Source organism: Diprion similis, chromosome 14 (genome assembly GCF_021155765.1).
Source record: "Diprion similis isolate iyDipSimi1 chromosome 14, iyDipSimi1.1, whole genome shotgun sequence".
NCBI classification, from domain to species: Eukaryota; Metazoa; Arthropoda; class Insecta; order Hymenoptera; family Diprionidae; genus Diprion; species Diprion similis.
In genome coordinates this window covers 11808843-11825016 of record NC_060118.1, presented here as the reverse complement: position 1 = coordinate 11825016, position 16174 = coordinate 11808843, and the positions used below count along the sequence as shown (strand labels likewise).

The 16174-nt window shown below is 37.4% G+C and overlaps 1 protein-coding gene across 2 annotated transcripts; it reads right to left on the bottom strand.

Annotated features, from left to right (window-relative positions):
- Positions 1 to 559: 559 nt before the first annotated feature.
- Positions 560 to 14730, bottom strand: LOC124414754. Of its 2 annotated transcripts, XM_046895813.1 has the most exons (8): positions 14648 to 14730; positions 8339 to 8473; positions 6089 to 6204; positions 4239 to 4541; positions 2373 to 2603; positions 1973 to 2307; positions 1415 to 1598; positions 560 to 1329 (listed from the first exon to the last, which is right to left on the bottom strand). In XM_046895813.1, the coding sequence occupies exons 1-8, from the start codon at positions 14685 to 14687 to the stop codon at positions 1075 to 1077; spliced, it is 1599 nt and encodes a 532-aa protein (XP_046751769.1). In that variant the 5' UTR covers positions 14688 to 14730; the 3' UTR covers positions 560 to 1074. The 2 variants fall into 2 exon arrangements, with proteins under 2 accessions (XP_046751769.1, XP_046751770.1); XM_046895814.1 differs by lacking the exon at positions 8339 to 8473 and having other exon boundaries at positions 561 to 1329; positions 14648 to 14718.
- Between the last annotated feature and the right edge of the window lie 1444 nt (positions 14731 to 16174).

The following is a 16174-nucleotide window of genomic DNA, read 5'->3' as shown; positions in this document are numbered from 1 at the left end:
TTTCAGTCCATTTTTACATATTTCAAAAAATGCTCAACACGATTTATTCAGGTCACTCACTGACGCAATTTTGCGAATAGAATCCATTGTGCACAGTCCCAACTCGCTGGGAATAACGGATCAAAAATTAAGGCCAAGCAATCTTCAAAGAGTCATCAGAATCAATTCCGAAAACACCAAAATTTTTTACTCAAAAAAATCAGAAGATTAACGAAAATTGTGACCGTTCCAAAAATCACTTGGACTAGTTCATTCAGATGCTGCATCGACGTAATTTCGCGTAAAAAAAGGATCGCGTATAGTTTAAGACGCCACGGACAATGATTTTAAAATTCTGATCCGAATTCTGACCTCTACGTTGTGGAATCTCCTTGATTTCGATTCCACGTAAAAAATGTACAGAGCATCGACCTGAACTCCTGTTTGTTCAACCCATTGAAGTGCTGGTAAACACCATGGCACTACAGCTTCTCCTTCGTTCGGCTTGTCCTGATCATTAGTCGGAAAAAATATCGTCAATACTACGATGATAAATGAGAAACCTTCGGAAATATTTGATTCATGAATTTCGCAGAGTATTTTGCTCTTTTTAATGAATGATTGAGTGTAAATGATTTCAAACTATTTACAATTACATCACTGATACGCCTTTGAATATCTTACACCTACCGATTAATGCTATTTATGAAAATAAATTATTTACATTTCCATTTTTAAAGCCAAATATCGTAGTTACAATCGTCAAATAAATTATGTAATAGACCATTCGTAGACCCATCCAATAACTGCTCTCGCAATCGGCCGTAAATCGCTTGAAATTGCACACATCTATGTACAAAATCATTCACGATTTGCACAGGTATGTTTTCAGATTATTACTCAAATTATTTGGATTATTCTACTAAAACTACAGCCTTATTTCATGGTTTGATCTATTGTCCACTTTGTGTTTTGCACAAAATATACAATCACTAGAGGAGCGTGAATATAGATGAGGATTCGCCTCTCATCAGTTAGTATCCACTCCTTTGCATCCTAACGTAACATAATCCTTGCCGAACTCGCAAACTACATTCACAAGCTCTCATCAGTCGAGCTTGAGGTTCCATTGTCGTGATTTTTGTAGGCTGAGAAAAAGGCGAGAGCTTTCATAAGCTGGTAACTTTTGCTTATGGGAATGTTACTGTCGTACAACTTTTTCGAAGATTTGCAATCGACGTAGAACCACCAGTTGCACTTGAGAACCGTTTGGTCAAAAAGCGTCGACTCAGGGCACAAGAAACTCTTCATGATGAGACCATCGTCGGTAAGAGCACAGACGTGGAATACCTGAGAAAGAAGATAAAATAGAATAGTTGAGAATATTTCCAATGAACATGAAAAGTGGGTAGAAAATACTCAATCACTTAGTTACCATGCATCCAAGATCCTCATCGGCGTAAAGTCCAGGAAAATGTTTCTGATCGCCACAGTAAAAGCTGGTATCAGGCAATTCGACGCGGCTTGCGAAATTGTCGTCAAAGTTTTTGTCGTATCCAACAGGGTAATACTCGCGGGGAGCATTCATCACCTTGCTAGGTGCAGCCAGACTGTACCTGCTGAAGAAAATCGTATAAATCTTAACCATAATACACGCGAAACAACATTTAATAGACCTAGATCCGGGGGTTTAGTCATTCGTCAATTTGATACACCTGATTTCAAAAGTACAACGATTTAAAAAGATTTCAGACGATTTCGAAGTATTACAAGAGACTTTATGAGCTTTCAAAGGATTGTTTTAAAAAAAAATCTCAGGGATTCCAAAATATTTCAACATATTTCAAAAGATTTCAGGAATTTTAAAAGGTTTTGAAAAACTTCAAAAGATTACAAGAGACTTCAAGGGGTTTCCAGAAAGGTGTAGGTACACCAGATTTCACGAGTGAAATGTAAATGAAATAGCAATCTGACAATAGATGAAAACACTCACTTTCTTACGGGACTCGACGTCGTAGTAGTGGTGGTAGTAGTTGTGGTGGTGCTGGTCGTTGGTTCCTCATGCTTTCGCAGCAACTGTTGCTGTCTGAGTAAAATGGCAGTTTCCAAAGCCTCCAAAGTGACGTTGCTCGCCTCAGCCAAGGCCTTCAGAGAGGGTTCCATGCCTTGGAACGACGCCAATGAAGACGGGGAGATCATCGGAGGCTGGGCATTCTGTTTACTGTACTCCTGCTGAGGTTGTAGACCCTGGTTAACAGCTGCTGGAGATATGGATCTAAGAGTCAACTGATTAACCGATGAAACAGCCTCGTCCGATGGTATGGGAATCTGAAAAACAAAAGCAGCTTCGTTAAGCGAGTTTCCTCCATGCAGGCAATATGATAATGTATAACCTGGTAAAAATCGTCCTTTGCAACCTCGTTCATCGAGTCCTCGAGCAGAGTGGGACTGTGGCTGATCCTGTCTGTAAGCTGGGAAGACGATTGCGGCATGGCGACGAACGGCGGAAGACCATTACTATAGGCTTGAACAGTTTCCATGTTTGCAGTAATTCCTGATGTTACGGGTTGAGCCAATATTATATCAGGAACTCTGACTGACGATGCCATGGGGGATGAATCAGCCTGAAGGATTTTTTTGAAAAATTATCACCATTGGTGGGAAAAATCTTTGTTTGAAACCCTCCTTTAACGTTCAAGATCCTAACCATCCTACCTAAAACAATATACTATAAGGAGGAGTTACAGATCCATTGGAGGAGGTGTAGATTGAATAGCATCAAAATAGGTTCAATCGTCTACTGAGAACGTCAAAGAGGGTTTGGTACTTCGATCTTTAGGAGTTGGAGGTTCGATGCAGGGTTTGTTCTTAAATTCTTAGGACTTGGAAGGTCAATGAAGGATTTGTAGGTCCAGTTTCCTTCAAAGTGGGTTTATGCGAACCTTGGTAGGATCAAATGTAGGCGCTAAATTTGGTCTCGGGCTGGTGCGATGTACTTCACGAGATTGCAGGTAATTCGGATAATGTAGCTCAGGATCGAAAGCCAGACAGCAGTAATTAGCCAGGAACAAAAGGCGGTAGTGCCTGTGATGAGATATGCAGTAATCTCTGAATCCATGTACTGCATGTATGCATGTATATATAACATCATGCAGAACCGTGAGGGGCAGCCAAAGTTGTTGCACAAGCGTACATAAAACGGCGCGAAGGAACTGCATGCTGGGCATTATGATTGAAATGAGAGAAACTGTCACCGAGAAATGTTGCACGCAACTTTGAACGTATCAAGTATAAAACTAGTCATATAACATGCATCAGGCAAATTGCGCTAGGTCATGAGAGTTAAGCAGCGTAGTCAATTCACGTTTTAAGTAGAGTCATACATACAATGCACGGCTCGGTGAGGTTCTATTGTGTGAATCGGGGTCGTGGAACAAAAAACACGAAGAGAACGTCGCAAGACCTGTAATTCCAGGACATCTTTTCTCCCGAAGGGGGCGGCAAGTGCGGAAAGAAAAAGTGAACCCATTGGGATTCCAAAACGTCTCGTATCATCTAGTCTAGTCAAAATAGGTCTGAATTAAAAGGTTCGGGATATGGCTGCATTTATGTGTACAGGGGTTATCAACCCTCAGGAACTCATATCTGAAGTCATTTTTGAGTTTCATCTTAATCGGCGTTTCGAGAAATGAGCAAAATTTGAGGTTTTTTGCGTTTTCCCCAAAAACTGCTATCGATAAACGAAAAATGACTTGATCATCGTGTAGAGCGGAAAATTCTGCATCGATTTATGTCCTCATATGTCGTAACGGAGTCGGATTAACAAATTGATAAAAAAGAAATTCTACTTATCGACGGAATCTGGGGAATTTTGGTGATAAAAAAGAAATTATTTCACCAAAATTCCCCAGATTTCCTCGATAAGTAGAATTTCTTTTTTATTAATTTGTTAATCCAACTCCGTTACCGACATGTGACGACACAAATCGATGTAGAATTTTCCGCTCTACACGTTGATCAAGTCATTTTTCATCTATCGATAGCAGTTTTTGGGGAAAACGCAAAAAACATAAAATTCTGCTCTTTTCTCGAAACGCGGGCCACACGCAGCTCTAAAATGACTTCAGATTTGAGTGCACCGAGGGTGGAAGATCCCTGTACACAAAAGTGCAGCCATATCGGAAATGTCTTTAACTCAGTCCTATTTTAACTGAAATACTTTGCCGAATTTCAAATCCGCACTAAACAGAATCACCCACCTGTATCCTCTTGTTCTGCATGGCGATCATTTGCTGCTGTTGCTGTTGCCTGATGGCTTGTTGCTGTTGCGCCTGCTGCTGCTTCAGCATCTGAAGAGCAAAGGCCTCTTGCTGGGTTCGCTGTTGCAGCTTTGCATTCTCCGTCTGCATCGCGGCGAATGAAGGTGCACCGACTGTTTTCAGAGCAGTTGCATTCTGCTGGACCACTAATCTCTGACGCTCCGTCTGCTGAGCCATCGGCCGAACTCCACCAGGTGGCAAAGGTTTGAAGGGTGGAACAGCGCGTGGATTCTGCGGCATACGCTGAAGAACGTCGTTTCTATTTATTCTCTAAGTCAATAAGCGAGAAGATTTTAATCTATTGTGTAATCGGCGTAAGCGAACATGTAAGCGGAAATTACAAGCGACCCAGTCCGGTCTGCCGTAATTAATTATTAGCGTGTGTGAAGTATATGCACGTGTCTATGATCCTTGCAAAGAGAATCGAAGATACCGAGTGTCTGAATTTAGTGAAAGGCCTCAGCGGCAACGATTAGAACGTAAAGTATTAGAATTACCGCATTTCTTGCCGCACCGTATGAACACCTTGCACGTATAATGTGACGCAAAATTTTTACACCGCACCGGTTAGCGTTGCTTAATTCAGAGTCTCGTTTTTCGTCAAACCTCATTTTTATTGTTTGGAAATTTACAACGTGATTGAAAAAATACTGCAATTCGAATTAATCACTTGAACTCGAGGAGCCACTGCAATATCAGAACGTTAGAATTCAACCACGTGGACCTTCTACACTCTGAGAGTGTATACGTGCAAAATAAGATATTTTGCGTAAAATGTATCAATTTTCATATCTAGAATTGGAAAAATTTTTCACTGGTTGAGCAGTGAATTGGACTAAAGAAGTAATTTCCGTTACTCCGGAGAGATGAATAATTAGTTATTCAGCCGTGCTGGTATTAGCTGAGTTGTAATTTTGTTTTTAATAAATAATTCATTGAGCAATTTCAAGAGCAATGAAATCCACAGACACCTGCGATTTTTCTCACAAACTGTAATCGCATACATCTCAACTCTGTAACTGGCTTAGAGAGGAAAGTTATTTTAGTCTGAAGTCTCCGACCTTGCACTACCTTTTGGATTGTAAATGAAATCAGCTACATGTTACAACAATATAGTATAGCCAGAGCCTGTTTAGATGGAATTAAATCACGATCTTTACACATAGATCTGAAGATTACGAGACAAAGACGAACCGAAATTGCTATTTCTGTTATTCAAATGATCAGTAATCAAACAATAATGTTCAATGGATTGGCAAATTAATTCTACAAGGTCTTTTATGGTTAATGTGAGCACGAATGCGTGGCATATGTGAAATACGACGATGAAGTAACGTGCTCATAGTCGCAGAATTAATTTATCGAAGTTTCATTGAAACCCTCGTTTTTATCCACCATATATGTATATGCACGATATTAACCATACAGGACGCGCAAGTGCGTGTGATAAATAAATGTGCAGGGAAAAGTTCACGCACCAGTTACTACAAGGACGTCGCAATTTGTGGAAAAAGATATTCACTTTATAATTATATAAACGCTGCAGGCATGTTACAAAAAACTGCAGCAATGAAGCTTTGCTATCGCAAATTCTTGTGTACGCCGTGTAGTATTAGGTCGGAATTTACAGTTTCATTTTGTGCTAATTATTTCAGTTATTTTATTATTCATTTTTGAATAAGTGACGGGTTAACTATTATTATCATTATTATTATTATTACACACATTGAAATCACATGTCACATGAAATATGGACTTTCGTTGTAGAGAATACGTGGAATATATCTTACCGCGTTTGACGTTCCTACGGGAATTGAATTTCCCCGGACTTGAACACTTCGTCTCTTGCTGCTTTCCAAATTGGAAATTGATTCAGGAAATCCGAGTTCATCTCCAACCGAGAATCCTGGAATAATATAAAAGTGGGTTCTGTATGAATATATCTGGGTCAGAAATATAATTAGTCTCGATTTGAACAGAATTATTTCCAGATAGTCTTACGGTTTCTCTTAATTAACATTTTCGTTTAACGTTTAGGATTATTCATTCGTTTCAATCATTCTACGATTACTGCTATTACCATAATTCTCTAAATCGTCAGCGACGTGCAAAGATCTGGAAATTAAGATTATTGCCTGCAAAATTATTCGCTGCATCCGTAATACGAAAGTTGACGAGATAAATAGAAGAAAAAAAGATAAGAAAAAAAAAGCACAACCAAGCACCTGCGGATCGAAATATAATTAACGGCTGTGTGGTAAATATCGTGTGATTGTGATAATTGAAATGTGCATTTATATTGCATCGTTATCTCCTTACCCCAGTCAATCAGTGATGTTTTCTTCAGCAATTGCCCAACGGCTCAAGGTGTAAGTTCATAAATTTCCTTGCTCAATCGATTACAAACCGAACGCGTTACTAAGCGCGCTTAGAAATAAGACGCTTGGAAAAGAGGAGAGAGAATAGGGAAAAAAAAAATGTATGTTAAGGACGACCGACCGCGACATACTGCAGCTTATTAATTTATCTGCAACTGGTCGCGATAAATAATTGATATATATGTATATATATATATAGATAGCTCAGTTATTAAAATGCAGAAAAAAAGGTTAATGATATGAAAAAAAAAACTGCATATCGATGCGCGTTTCACAAACTGATAAGAAAAATATATTGCGGGGTGAAGAGAAGGTGAAAAAAAGTAAGGAAAAATGTGAGGGAAAGTTACGGCTTGATTTCGTTTATAAAATATTTTCAAACCTTCAAAGGAAATTATAAATAAACGAGCTGACAGCCAAAGGTGTTACTTGTCTAACGCAATTCTAAATGGCAAAAGTTTATTATTGCATAAACGGCAATCACTAACACGCAACTTGCAGTGCAGACTCAGTGCGTGCAAGAGAGTTTGTTTCTCTCCCGCGTGTGAATGATTTATTTTATTATTGTACTAATGATATTTCGTTGAGACTGAAAAGAAATTCTAATCCTATTAAGAGAACGATGATTTCTTAATGAATTTTTTTCTTCTGTTCTAGTTTTTTCTTTTCTTATACGCCTCGAGCGAGTGAAGCAAAGAAATGAAAAAACAAACAGTTCGTGGTGGAGCTGTAATTAAATCCCACAGCCAGAGCATTTGCGTAGATGAAGGATACGTGGAGACGTGTATTGACGAGAAATTGTGCTAAGCCAACTGTGTAACCGATGATTATATTTCGCAATTCTAATTAGTGTTAAACCCGAACAATCGGCTGAATCGGGCATAAAAGGTGGATGGGATTAAATTTCCCAATCCCGATTGGCAATCGAATCCGTATCTTCATATCTACATCCTTATGCAAAATAGTGTTTCAGGATTCGCATTAAAATATTATGATATTTTATATCCTTATACGACATAGATATATATGATATATATTTATTCACGTTTCAGCACTCTTCCGTAACTGATATATACCTACGCACGTCAAATTGAGTGTAAAGCCGCAGTAAATTCACCGCATGATACCTGTCTTAACGTCGTTTAGATGACACTTCAATTTATACAACATTCAGCAAGTTGAATAAATTATTATTATGAAACTTGATGCGAGGCGAGAAGAACGTTTGAAACACGGATCGTATAATAGTAAGGACGATTTATCATCTCGAGAAAACACGGCTGTATCGCGATTCGACCGAAATGTTTAATTCGAGGCCATCGTAAGGGGTACAAGGTATTCTTATTAAACTATAAATTATTATCCTTACGCATTAAATAACATTAAATAAGGATCCTGAAAAACTCGCCTCGGGTTTCGTAGTTTCGAAAACTAGATCAGGTTCAAGTGTATAATAAAAATGAATGTTTATACGCACATCAGTATAAAATGCAGAGCGGTAATAACGTGTTTACGAAATTTTTTTAATTCATTGCGAAACTTGCAATCCAGCCGGTATATATTGGGAAAGAAAATCATAATTCGTTTCCTTTCTTTTTCAAGGTCAGGCGATGCGATTTGGCAAGAACCCCGGCGGAATAAGGAGTTGGGCAAAGGACTCACCAAGACCTACGAAACCTTTGACGCCTCCAAGATTTCGAACCCGAAATAGGCCGGATTTTTTGAAGGCGCAGTTTAGCTTGAAACCAAAATCGGACTCCAGTACGCAAGTCGCTAAGGTCTCCCGCCACGTACACCCTAGAACCAAACCGGAAACACCATCTTTAAGCGTCAGCGTCATACTATTTTTCACTCCTCGTCTGGATTATTCGAGCTTGATTTTTAAGGGGAAACTTCGATGAACTTTCGGTGATATAGAGTTTTTTTATTTTTTTGTTTTTATAATGACTAAAAAAGATGCGACAAAAAATTCCTGGCAAAAAAATTTAGATTATGCTTTTGTACGTGTCCTGAAGAAAAAATTTCAATCAAAATTTTCTGCCAAAACTTTCTTGCGCATAAACATTCGTCGCAGAAAATTGAAATTTTTTTCACGACGCACACTAACATAATCTAAATTTTGTTGGGAGAAATTATTCATCGCATCTTTATTAGTCGTTTAAAAAATCAAAAACTCAATGTTATCAAAATTTCACTGTAGTTTCCCCTTAATATTAACTGTAATCTGTCAATTGTATCATATGCACTGTGATTTCGGTTGAACAAACTCGATCGTCTTCGATAATCATTTGGTCATTTCTCTGTTTTCCTAATTTTTTCCTCTCTCATTCGCAATCGCTTTAATGATATTCGTTATCCTCTCTTTCTCGGTTCTGGTCCTGTCTCTCAACTTTCTCTCTCTCTCGTAAATTTAACATTTAAAAAATTTAGGTTCAGTCAAATAAAAGGTCGCATAAACGTGTGGCGTCTATTTATACATAATCTAGTAATCTATGAGGTAGTGACGAACGAAATTGATCAAGTTCTGACCCCGATCCCCACCGAATTAGTCGCGGATTTAATTCCTACTTCCACTCCACCGAATATACATTGTCTAATTTTTGTTGAGATTGTCTTCCCCTGAATATTTTAGATCCCATTTTCCATAATTCGAAAACTGTACATTTAGATAAAAAAATTGTTTCTTTTCTGAACTGGTAGAAAATGATAAAGATTTGATCTGAAATATCTGCTCGTAAACGACAGGTGGAAAAAACTTGAAAAACTTTGAAAATGTACACTCGGTGGATTAGAAGTAAGAAATAGATCGACGACCAATTCGGTGGGGGTCGAGGTCGAACTTTGTTCACGTGCACTTGAACGACCCCATATATAGTAGAAGATATATAATAAAAATGCAACACGACTAGAAGTGTAAATTAAATCTTAACGACGATAAATAACGGTAAGAAAATCCCAACTTTCTAATTACTTCGCACGATTATCGCAGATGTATTATTAAATTATCCATAGAGCCTGAAGAATATTGAGTACTCATTTGTAAAATTCATCGTTAATGTTAGAATTAAGTCGAATAAACCGAGACCGACGATCCGGATTGGTAAACGGTTGATAGATTCAGCTGCAAGCAAATACTTTGTTAAAAATCAGGGAACCGGACGCGAGTCGATGTATAAATTCCAAGAAGCTCGCGAATACCAGGCAGAGAAAACTTTTTGCCAACTGATTCACGGTTCGACCCAAATTTTTAGCAAGGATCCGGGTGTATATTTATGGTATCTGTATAATTCCACGTCAACTTCCGTTCCGCATTATATCCTTTTGAAAAATAGGATTAAATGTAGGTAAAAATGAGTAACGATAATAATTTATAGAAAAGAAAATAATTAATAGAATGAAATAATCAAATACGAAGTCAAAGTAAAGTTTTAATGTTATAAAGATATTAAGGGTGACATTTTCTGCAAGGAAACTTGCACTTTTTTTTTTTTTTTGATCTGTCTTTCTTAAAATGGGAAGTAAATATATAATTTTTTTATTTTTTTTATTTTCGTCCGTCGATCAAAAGTCGAGAGAACGAAAGGAGCCGAGAACCGGCTTCTTCTCAGTGCACTTTGACGATGATGCGTCATAGAGAGAGACGGATGAGAACTTGTTTAGAACGCGTGAGGATATCTTGGGGAATTTTATTCGAGACTGGATTATGTACTATATACTATAGACACGGTGCAGCAAAAGGCCTGCACGGCCCACACAGCACTGACCGATCATGCGGTATGGCCTACTAACCCACTTCGCGAATGCCTCTTGGCTGACTAAATAGACGAACAAACGAATAGTAGATACGTCTATTTGCTATTCCATATTCAAACAGGTGCGCGCCAGCCACGATTTACTGTTTACCCTCATAGACGAGAAGGATCGAAAGAAATTTCACCCAAACCCGTTACGAAAATACCGGAGATACTTGTCTGCAGTAATTATTGCCTCTCGGTTTCGTAATACCGGCAAATCAGTCAACTTTTTTTAATATCTTCAACTAGTGTATTGATATTAAGGGTATTTAGTATTACCGCCGTTACCGACCGAGCAAACTCACTCTTTTTCTTTCTACATTAAATTGACAAATGAACGAAAATACCGGAGATACTTGTCTCCAGTAATTATTGCCTCTCAGTTTTGTAATGCTAACAAATCAGTCAATTTTTTTTAGTATCTTGAACTAGTGTATTGATATTAAGGGTATGTAGTACTAGCACCGTTACCGACCGAGCAGCCTCACTCTTTTTCTGTCTATATTAAATTGACAAATGAACGGAAAGGGTTTAAGTTTTTACAGTGCGTGTCTCTTTTGCAGCGAAATTCAGGAAGCTTACTCGTATCCTGAATAAAGGTGAGTGTGCTCGGTCGGTAAAGGTTGAAGACTAACTGCGTACCCTTAATGTAGAATCTGACAAAGTTACGTTAGTATTTACATTTTCTGGGAGCGATGATTTAGTTTTTTATGTTTATTTTTCGGTGAATTACTAACCAGTGATTCCCGGTCTGCAAAACTTAATTCAGCAAAATTGTCCGAATTTCGTAAGGCGTTTGACCAAGAAAAATCGCGCCGTTACCAAAAATCGTCTTCAAATTATTATGCCGTAGAATATAAGACTTTCTAGATTGAAATTTGAAAAAATTCCGTGGACTAACGATATCCGTTTACGAAAGTAGTAGAAAAATGTGAAAATAAATCGATCAAACCGAGGATAATTTTGCAGAATGAAATTAGATGTAACGAGTTCCGTTTTCCGGGTGTGTGAAAACCGGTTCTGCAGCTCGCGCAAAAGGAGAACAACGCGATTAATTGTAAGAAGGGATCTCTCGGATTGCATCTAACGATAAGTCTTAGTTAACAATGGAAGGTTAAGTGTGTCTAACGCAAGGAGCGAGAGTCTGTTATTATACACTTTGGAATGCAGACAGACGCTTAGAATTCGGCCTTGGCATTGACTATACATATCCATGTACAAGATGGATCGAGGCTCCATTTCACGATTTCACAACTAATATCGATCATCATCAATTGATTTATCAAAATTACGAAGATTATACCTTATACAGAACGAAACGTGCATGGCTGATAATAATTCGTCATACACGATATACACGCGTGATTTTTACACGGCCCACTGACACGGATAAAATTTTTCAGATCGGAATAATAAGGCAGGAATCCGGCAGTAGCCAAAAATTTGCATGATTTTTTATTTGACCGATAAAATTTGGACTGTACGTTGCAGAGATGCGTAAATTAGGCTAAAATTCAGCTGCGAATATCGCTTGACGATCATAGGTGAGGTTGCGATCTATACTCATCCAAAGATCGAGACACAAAGTCGACTCTGAATTTCAGAGCAAAAGAGAGAACGGTGAAGATTTGAAGATTAAACAGTTCGTTGATGAATTTCATTAGCATACTCGAGGAATGGCGTACAATTTAAGAAGTCAAACAAGAGGGTCACACAAACCTATGAATTGCCGTAATAGAAAGCTGCATGTATGTAGGTATATAGACTCGAATATGTCATACCGCGTGGTAAAAAATACTGGCCCAATTCTCTGATCGAAATCACAATGAAGATTGTACAGTTTAAATGACACGAGTGTACGGTTACGAGTTGCTGAATCGTTTTGCACGACAAGATTGAGAGACAGATCGGTATGAGACAATGTAATAATTAAGGGGGCACATCCGAGTGGAATATTTTAAAAATTGATTTTCTTTTTATTCGCGTTTCTTAAATTTTCAAATATGAAGATTATTGTGTGTAAATTACACGATAAAATTCGAAGAATTGTTGAAGTTGCCGCCGATTCGCTGAACTTTAAACTCGATTATCTCGAAACTACGTTTCCGAGTCCGTGCCTAGAATATCTCGGAAACGACACGACCAATTTTTACCAAATTTCGACACAATGTTTTTGTACATTTTGTTTCATTCGCTGCTTATGGTTTTTTTTTTAATTCAATTATTTATTTTTTACGTTTCAAAAAAAGGTGTTAAATTTAGGCCGGAAAACGAACGTTAAAGTCGAAACGTTCACCGTTTCGTTAATGAAAAAAAAAAAATCCATACGCAGTGAACGGATCAATATACTACATTTCAAGATCGCGTTGAAATTTTTTATTTCAGATCAACCGACTGTCCAAAATCCTAGACACCGCAAACCGTGTAATTACGGATCACGTTTTACGCCGGCCACTGTAACAAAGCCACGAGTGGATAAATTTTGATGAAAAAATCACTGAATGTATAAACTTTGAAATAAGAAAAAAACAAAAAAAAACTGATGGAATCAAATAAACAGTTTGTTAGATAAAAATTTTCGAAATTCCCCTACTTTTCTAACCATCTGCTCATAATATAATTAAGGAACAAAAAAAAAAAAACTAAAAAAAATCCGCTTCAAGTTCTCCTAGAATTGAAAATTTTCGTAATCAGATATATATAATCAAAGGATCGATCTGCGGTATTTTCTGCCGCATATATGGATAAAAACTTGATTCTGCAAGTGAAATTTCACTCTAATCGGTAGACGCAAAGTTCACATCTAATTGTAAGATCAAATATCGCTGTTATTAACTTTATTCTGTGCTCCATTATTATACCGGCATATATTATTATTATACGTATCGAGGAGAGACTGACTTTCGTTTGCTCCGTTTTCTACGTCGGATCAGATCCGTATTTTTGACATGTGATTGAACGGAAATTATAATAATGCATGTTATTCGCGAAGAGAAAACGTTTGAGTAAAATCACAACCGTTTACACTTTCTACAATATGAATAACGTTTTGATAAAGTTTTTTTTTTTTTTTTTTTTTTTTGCTTTGTTTATCCATAAATAAAATATCATTTTCGCATGATAATTTACGGACTTTTTACTGCGACTATAGAAAAAATTTTCTTTACTTTTTCGTAGAATTTTAAATTTCTTGCAGTTTACGATCATTTTCATCGCTAATTAATTTTACGGTGCGTGTTATAAGAAAATGAGTATTTACAAATTCATCGCTGATGCGATGAGGTACTCGATCCACCAAGAGAATTATTATTAAGTGCGAGAGAGAGAGAGAGCGAGAAAGAGGGAGAGAGAGAGGGGAGAGACAGAAAAAATTAAGAAAAACACAGGCCTCAGTGTAATTAACAGAAACCGTTCGCTCTACCGCGTTTTTTTTCTTTCTTTATCAAATACGTGTTAGTGCATGAAAGGTGAAAGATCATTGACTGACAATCAATGACCGGTACAGAGTTGAAAGTCACGTAAGTGTAAAACTCAAAGTCCTAAAGCAGTAGAGTCAGTGTAAGTAAAGGTATACATTGAAAATATCACAGCTAAAATGTCAGGCGTTTTATATTTTCAACATTATGTAATATATTATTAATCATATTTAATCAAAATGCCAATTCCAATGCTAATATCCATGGAGCAATGTGTGCATAGCCTAACATTCTAATTATTCATACCTATGATAATTCACAATGAATTGAACAGGCTCATATATATTTTTTCGTAAATCTCACCATTAGTCTGACATATATAGTGAGGATTTATTAGACGTTCAAATTAAATGAAACATGATGAAAAGATTAGTTAAAGTCTCAAGGCAATTCAACGACTCGCTTTTCTATTTTTCATTTTTTTTCACCTTGGTTTAATAAAAGTAATCCCATCTCAGTTTTTTATGATATCTATCCAAATTTTTCCGGATGTAATCGAGCAATTCGAGCTTTCTAAGAATGTAAGAAAATTTTTAAATCTTCTTGTTCGGTAAAAATCGTTCGAAATCTATGAAAACATCTCGCTACTATAATCTTTCTGGGTAACTTAGATAACCGATAAAATTTACAACTATTAAAAAGAATTCCGAAACAAAGATATTAATGAGAAGATGAACGAGAATGAAGTTTCTCACACTTACCAACGACGACGAATAGGAACAAGGTGGTTGCGATCTTCATCTCTTAATCCAGTATCACGATAATCGTCACACCTCAATATTAACTTTAAAACAAAAAAAAAAACAAAAACAGCAGATTACGTTTCAGCTAAAAATTTTCAAACGCTATGTAAACGTCTGTATTCGTAATCGCAAATCGGCAAGTCGATCGTGCAATGGAATATCGATCGCGGAAGCAGCGTGGAAGTGTATTCAAGAATATTAATATTCGTGCATCTGCATCCGTCCGTACGTGCTATTCTGGGCTCGAACACGCGGCTACTAATGTAGTAATGTGGAACGGGCCCCAAGGAAGGGCATCGCGGGCAACGGGCCCCACCAGCAGTCCCTCAGGGGCCCGATGGTCATTCTCCATTGGTGCTACTGACCCACTCGGCACGCGGAGCCCCTTCGCCGGTGGTAACGGTACCACAATTTAAAACGCGCGTTTCCCCCCGGGTCAATGCAGACGATCGAAAGATGTATCGAGAGACGCCGAGGCCTGAACCGGGTTCGTTGCACGTCCGTGCGCTCCGGTAAACGGGAATTTTTCACGTTGCGATGCATCGATTCAAAACCGACGAATTATCCCCATTAGTCAACCTGGAATGTACTTTTGAAATTGCAATTTTTCGACACCACAATTTCTTTCTCTAATCGATCGGGGAAGGGTTCATTGATTATTTTAATCGGATTCTGCGGTAACTTCGGACGCCATCTTGGATTCAAATTGGGATTTTGTATTGTCAAATAACAATGTTAGTCTAGATCCATTATTTCAATCGGATTCTACAGCAACTTCGGACGCCATCTTGGATTCAAATCAGAATTTTATATTTTCAAATAACATTGTTAGTCTAAATCTATAATTTCAAGCAGATTCTGCAGTAAATTCGGACGCCATTTTGGTTTCAAATTGGACTAAGGTTCTGTTAAATGACTAGCCGATTTTCAACTTTTTACCAACCCGTGTCCAAAACTGAACATATTCTCAAACTTATAAATATCCGTTAGCGAAATATTAATTAAAAAATTTCTTCATAGTTTCTAGATTATCTAAAATGTGAAAATAAACGAGCAATTTTATGACCAATTTGATAAAGTAGTTCAAATACCAGTCCAATTAATGTCTCTTTAATCAATCTGAAATTACTCCTTTCAGTCTCAATTAAGTCACTTGATTAGGTTAGCCGCATTCTTTTTTTTTATACACATTCAATTTTAAGTAAAAATCAGCGCAGTACGTCCCGACATTCAATTAAACATGTTAATTATGTGCACGAAAGATGTTGCACCTGAAATTTTAATGTATAAAAATGTACAGATGTCACTTGTTTAAAAAAAAAAAACAAACATCAAAGTGGCTAACAGAAAATTACGAAACGTACGAAATAACAGAGTTCAGGATTTGTCGATTGACTCAAGTACTCCTGTTTGGCAAGATATGTCGTTATAATATCAACGAAATTAAACAAACCGTTTGTATATCGAAAGTCTTTTTACCTACCG

Bases quoted from the DNA above. Each gene is read 5' to 3' on its own strand.
- LOC124414754 (XM_046895813.1), bottom strand. From the start codon at position 14,687: ATGAAGATCGCAACCACCTTGTTCCTATTCGTCGTCGTTG. The intron at 2,604-4,238 runs GTGGGTGATTCT...AAAATCCTTCAG, and splicing joins TGCAGAACAAGAGGATACAG to GCTGATTCATCCCCCATGGC. The intron at 1,599-1,972 runs GTGAGTGTTTTC...GATTTTCTTCAG, and splicing joins ACGTCGAGTCCCGTAAGAAA to CAGGTACAGTCTGGCTGCAC.